General features: G+C 40.8%; 1 protein-coding gene across 1 annotated transcript in view; it reads left to right on the forward strand.

Annotated features, from left to right (window-relative positions):
- The window catches only part of XRCC2 (X-ray repair complementing defective repair in Chinese hamster cells 2), a 35,762-nt gene extending 30,434 nt beyond the window's left edge, over positions 1 to 5,328 (forward strand). The window contains exon 3 of the mRNA XM_005880063.2: positions 4,353 to 5,328. Within this exon, the coding sequence (XP_005880125.1) occupies positions 4,353 to 5,071 (719 nt within the window). The 3' untranslated portion in view covers positions 5,072 to 5,328. The remainder of the gene's footprint in view (positions 1 to 4,352) is intronic.
- The last annotated feature ends 191 nt before the right edge of the window (positions 5,329 to 5,519 follow it).

The following is a 5,519-nucleotide window of genomic DNA, read 5'->3' on the forward strand; positions in this document are numbered from 1 at the left end:
ATGTGAGAGAAACATATCAATTGGTTGTCTCCTGCACAAGCCCTGACCAGGGCCAGGGCTGGGGAGGAGCCTGCAACCAAGGTATGTTGACCAGAATTGAACCCGAGACCCTTTGGTCCACAGGCCGATGCTCTATCCACTGAGCCAAACAGGCTATGACTAACCATATTTTTAATGCTTTTTCGGATAATAATGACCTCTTTATTACTATGATGATTGTAATCTGCAAATTCAACATATTCGTTATACAATTAGTAGGTTGGTCCCAAGATGATGTATTTTTAGGCTTTTTTCTTTTCCTCATTTTGAAGGATGTTTAGATTCATAAACTCACTCTGACAATCTGTTACCCAAACCCCTTACAGCATTCTATTTGTGAGAGTAGCTAGCAAGGCCAAACCATCCAGATTTTCTGATTTAGTTTGTCAAGTGCCAAACTGTACAGGTTTTTTTGTTTGTTTGTTTTTTTACTACCAGTTGTCATACCCAGTACTTTCATTGGACAAGGGTGCATTTTTTTGGTAGCAGCTCACGGAAACATATGAGCTAGTGACTTCAAATACACTTGAAAGGCCCATGTTCCCTCTATAGAATGTAAAGTTTGGATATCATTTTTGATCTTATGACTAGATTGTAAATGTTTATAACATCAGTGAAACTGATTTCAGTTCATCATTGAACATTTGTAGGGAACCTAATTCAAGGACATTAATGGTAATATTCATGTGTAATTTACAAGTTTACAGATTTTACTTCTCCAGTTTTTATAAATGACCTTTTTATCTGCTTTGCTTATCCTATATAATAAAAGCCTACTATGCAAATTGTCTCCTCCACCGGGAATTTGACCAGGGGGCGGGGCCGGTGGCGGTGGCTGCAGCCGCTAGGGACCCTACCCCCCCTACCCGTGCACAAATTTCGTGCACTGGGCTTCTAGTTAATCTATAAAGGGAGAAGAGTATTTTTATATACCTAATAACCTCTTAACCAAGGACTTAACCTTAAACTTTGCTTCAGTTTCATTTATGCCAAACCACAGAGCTAAGGAATCCACCTACTAAGTCAGTTGTTTTCCTTGTCAAACCATGTAGGAAAGCTCTCTCAAAGACTTACTCTTTCGAGTTGTGCTGAAATTTGTTATAAGCACCACCCATTTCTCAAAGAAAATACTTGGCAAATTTTTCATTTTTTTGTTCTTAGTCCAAGAATTCCACAAATATCCAGACATATCTCACTGTTACCCTCTGACCAGTATCGTGTATGTTTATCTCCCCGTGAAGTCCCTTTCCTTTTTCTTCAGAATATGTTACATTTCCCTTACCTTAAATGATCCTCATTTCACTCGCCAGCCTCACGAAACTACTGTTGAATTCTTTTACTTTGCCAATGAACGTAAACCATTGTATGCTTTCTGTAATTCCTTATGGTTCCCTGGTTTCTCCTTGCTGTTCCTTGAACAGCATGAATGTTCCCTGCAGTGCCTGACAGTCCATCTTCTGAGTGTCTCCATTCTTGAAGTTTGGTTCATAAACTAATATTTATATTAAAAGTGGTTTTGCAAACTACACCTTTACTGCTTTAAGGCCACTGTCCAGGACCAGTCTGTGATCTGTCCCTACCTTCCCCTCCCATTTCTCACTTTTAGGTCTTTCCTGCTTCATTAATATTACTTAGTACCACTTCACTTTCCTGACAGCTTCTGTGCTCTGTGCTGTTTTCCTCCTGTTTTTTCTATGAAATTTCTATTTTATCTGACTTCTCTCGCTGTAGCTGTTCTCTATTTCTATGTAGCTTTCTCCCAGACCTCCGTGTCCAGCATCTTAGTACTGTCTTGAATCTTAAGTCCTAGTGGCTGTAGGACATTTTTATTTTGTGAGTCTTGGAGATCCATCTCAACATACCACTTGGAAGGTAAATTCATGTTAGGATATTTACGTGAATTATGTAAATGAAAAATCCCTGTGCTTATGTATTGATTTGTGTGGGTACTTCTGAGTCTGTCTCAGAACTTTTAAGTCACTACCATCACCTTAGGAATCAGAAGGGGCTGAAGACCTGACAGAAGCTGAGTGTCGGCTCTTGTTGGGCAGGGGCAGCAGGCGGGGCTAGACTAGCACTGGGCACATTGTTCCTGTTCCTGCTCCGTCGGCTGTTAGTCCCTTGTTCCAAGCCTTGGTTGTGGGCATTCACACCTGCTGGGCTCTGCTAAACAAAGCCACCCCTCAAGTCCCACCTGTGACTTATTGGCAGACCTGTTTCCTTTCAAAATCCATGTTCCAACATTGACTGTGGGGCCTATAATCCTCCCCCAACCAGGACTTATATTTTCATTCTTTAGATGTCTCTCAAGAAGTTCTTAAGAAGAAAACCATCTGATGAAAAAGATACTGTGTTTGTGTTGGGGATAGAATAGTCAAGTCCCAACCTTAAAGTAGCCAACAAGAAATATAATGAAGTAAATTATATAGTGCGATAGATGCGATCATGGAAGATGACGGGATTTGCTATTCCCCCCTCGGTGTTGTTACTAGGATCCAAGGTGCTACCATGAAGAAGTCCCTTTTCATTTGTGAAGTGCTCATCAGCCTCTCTGCTCCTCTTCTGGGCGTGGGAGGAGGATTTGGTGCAGGGTGCTACTGTTCCCCATCGAGTTTCTGCACAGTCCACTGTGTCCTGCAAACCATTTCAGACTCATCTTGCTAAACTGTTTTTGACTTTCCTGCACTACCATTAATAGTGCTTCTGTGTCAGTGTTTCTTCATCTTGTGTATGTACTTCATTCTCCTATATTATTAGTAAAAGACTTTCATTTGGGGGCAGCTTAGCTCCCCAGTAATATGGTAGCAGAGAGTAAACTGAACATCTGGGTTGAGTATAGTTATAGTCATTATGTCAGCTTTTAATAAAAGTGTCCATGAACAATTGTTAATGTAAACATAGTTTCACTCCATTTTGAATTGTAAATTATATGAAAGATTGTAGAAGAAATTGGCTGAAGTTTTATACTACTTTATAGGTTGGTAACAACTTGCTAGATTTCTTACACATTATTTGTTTCAGCATTTAATGGTTTATTAATAATGACAGGAAATAAAGTAAGTGGATTTTCAGGCTCTGTAATCTGCAAAGGCCTAAGAATCTGCATTTTAAAACTTTTCAATTCTGTGGTTCAGCCATAAATCAAATCGCAGTAATTTTAGTTTAACAAGAATTGGAAGGCCACTGTTGGGTGGATTTTGAGAAGCTGTGGAGGCAGGACCGTGTTCCAGGTGTTTTAGTTTGTACTTTCTCAGTGGAAGAGATATTGGAACTGTATAGAGAGAGATTGCAGGCTTCAAAGTTCAGAGTAGGTGACTGATTAATAATGCTAGGAGGGTAATTCACAATGCAGGTGTCATTCTCCCTGAGCAGTATCCTGTGAGACTCACACAGCAGAGAATGACTGCGGCAGTGTGGCAATGTAAAACACAGTGGACGGATGCTACTGGCATGGAAGACCTGAGAGCTGCGGCTCTTACCACCCTATCCATGTAAGACTGCACCGTCAAGAATTGCTCTGCCCATAATGCCAATAACACTGAGAAACCCTAGTTGGGGATTATTTCCTCTGCATGTAACAGAAGTCCAGCCTAGTGGCTTACCAGATAGAGGCTTGTTTTCCTCAATCAGAAGTGGTGTCAAGGCAGGCTATGCATACCTGGTCCTGGGTGCCTCCTGTCTTCCTGCTCCACCTCCTTAGGGTCTGCCCCTGAGGGTCCACCTTCCCTCCTCACTCTTTCAAGATGGCTCTTCACCTCCAAAGAAGGGAGCGGAAGAGCAGAAGTGGCAGCTGGGTCAGGAAAGCGAAACGTAGAAATCCCAGCAGACTGCGCACGTCTCACTGTCTACAGTTGAGATACCTGGTGATCCCTCTGCAAGGGAGACTAAGAAAAATCGTTTTTTAAGTTGGGCACATTACCTTCCCCAATTGGGGTTTCATATGTAAGGGAAAAGGAGAGAATGGATATTGGGAGATCAATTACCAGAAATAGCGTGCACCTTAGTAGTCAGTAGTGTTTGAAAGGCCCCGGATCTGTGGCACTTTATTCCTAACTCTCCACATCACCATTTCACTGTGAGTGTATCAGACCCGTTCTCAGGAGATCCCCATAGACTGCTGTCATTCTGCTTTTCAAATGACGATTTCCCTATTTATTTGTGTGTGCTTTTACAGATCCGTTTTGGCAAATGGACTTAGATTTTTCTTTTATGTTCCAGCAAATGTCTTTTTAAACATTTTTGCAGACTTTTCACTTATAGCCTACTCTTACTGTGCTGCTGCATTTTGACTGAGATTTTTACATTTTACACAGGTGATATTCTTGAATTTCATGGTCCAGAAGGAACAGGAAAGACAGAAATGCTTTATCATTTAACAGCACGGTGCATTCTTCCACAATCAGCAGGTGGACTGGAAATAGAAGTCTTATTTATTGATACAGATTACCACTTTGATCTGCTTCGGCTTGTTACAATTCTTGAGCATAGACTACCCCAGAGTTCTGAAGAAATAATAAAATACTGCCTTGGCAGGTTTTTCTTGGTGTACTGCTGCAGTAGCAGCCAGTTGCTGCTCACACTCTACTCCCTAGAAGCCATGTTTTGTAGTCACCCCTCTCTCTGCCTTTTGATTTTGGATAGCTTGTCTGCTTTCTACTGGATAGACCGAGCCAATGGAGGAGAAAGTGTTAACTTACAGGAGTCTACTCTGAAGAAGTGTTCTCAGCTCTTAGAGAAACTTGTAAATGAGTATCGCTTGGTTCTTTTTGCAACAACACAGAGTATAATGCAGAAAACCTCAAACTCCACGGAAGGTTCTTCCTCTGCCGTTAAGCGCCCGAGCGAGACGAGTGTGGACTACAGACCCTACCTCTGTAAGGCATGGCAGCAGCTGGTCAAGCAGAGGGTGTTTTTCTCCAAAGACGATGCTAAAGCCAGTAACCAATTTTCTTTAGTTTCACGTAATTTAAAAAGCAACACTGTAAAAAAACATGTTTTTATTATTGGGGAAAGTGGGGTAGAATTTTGTTGATATATATCAAAATACTCTTGCAGGATATTATGCAAGGTTTTAAAAGTCTTGAGGAAAAAATAAAGAGGAAAAAGTCTTAAATAGGCTAAAGTGATTCAATTCTGAAGTTTTAAACTCTAAAGGAATTAACATAACAGTATTTCTACACAGAATGGATTTCTTAAACTAGTACAGTAAACCTCAGAATTTGTTCACGTTTACTCAAAGTGGTATTAACAATTAAACTATATATTAAATTTATTTTATTTTATTTTTTAAATTTTTACCCAAGGATTGAGGATTTTTTTCCATTGATTCTAGAAAGAGTGGAAGGGAATGGGGAGAGAGGAGAGAGTGAGAAAGAGAAACATCTATGTGACAGAGATACATCGATTTGTTGCCTCCCACACACACCCAGACCAGGGTTGGGGATCAGACCTGCAACCCAGGTACATGCCCTTGACTGGAA

Source organism: Myotis brandtii, unplaced genomic scaffold, assembly GCF_000412655.1.
Source record: "Myotis brandtii unplaced genomic scaffold, ASM41265v1 scaffold624, whole genome shotgun sequence".
NCBI lineage: Eukaryota > Metazoa > Chordata > Mammalia > Chiroptera > Vespertilionidae > Myotis > Myotis brandtii.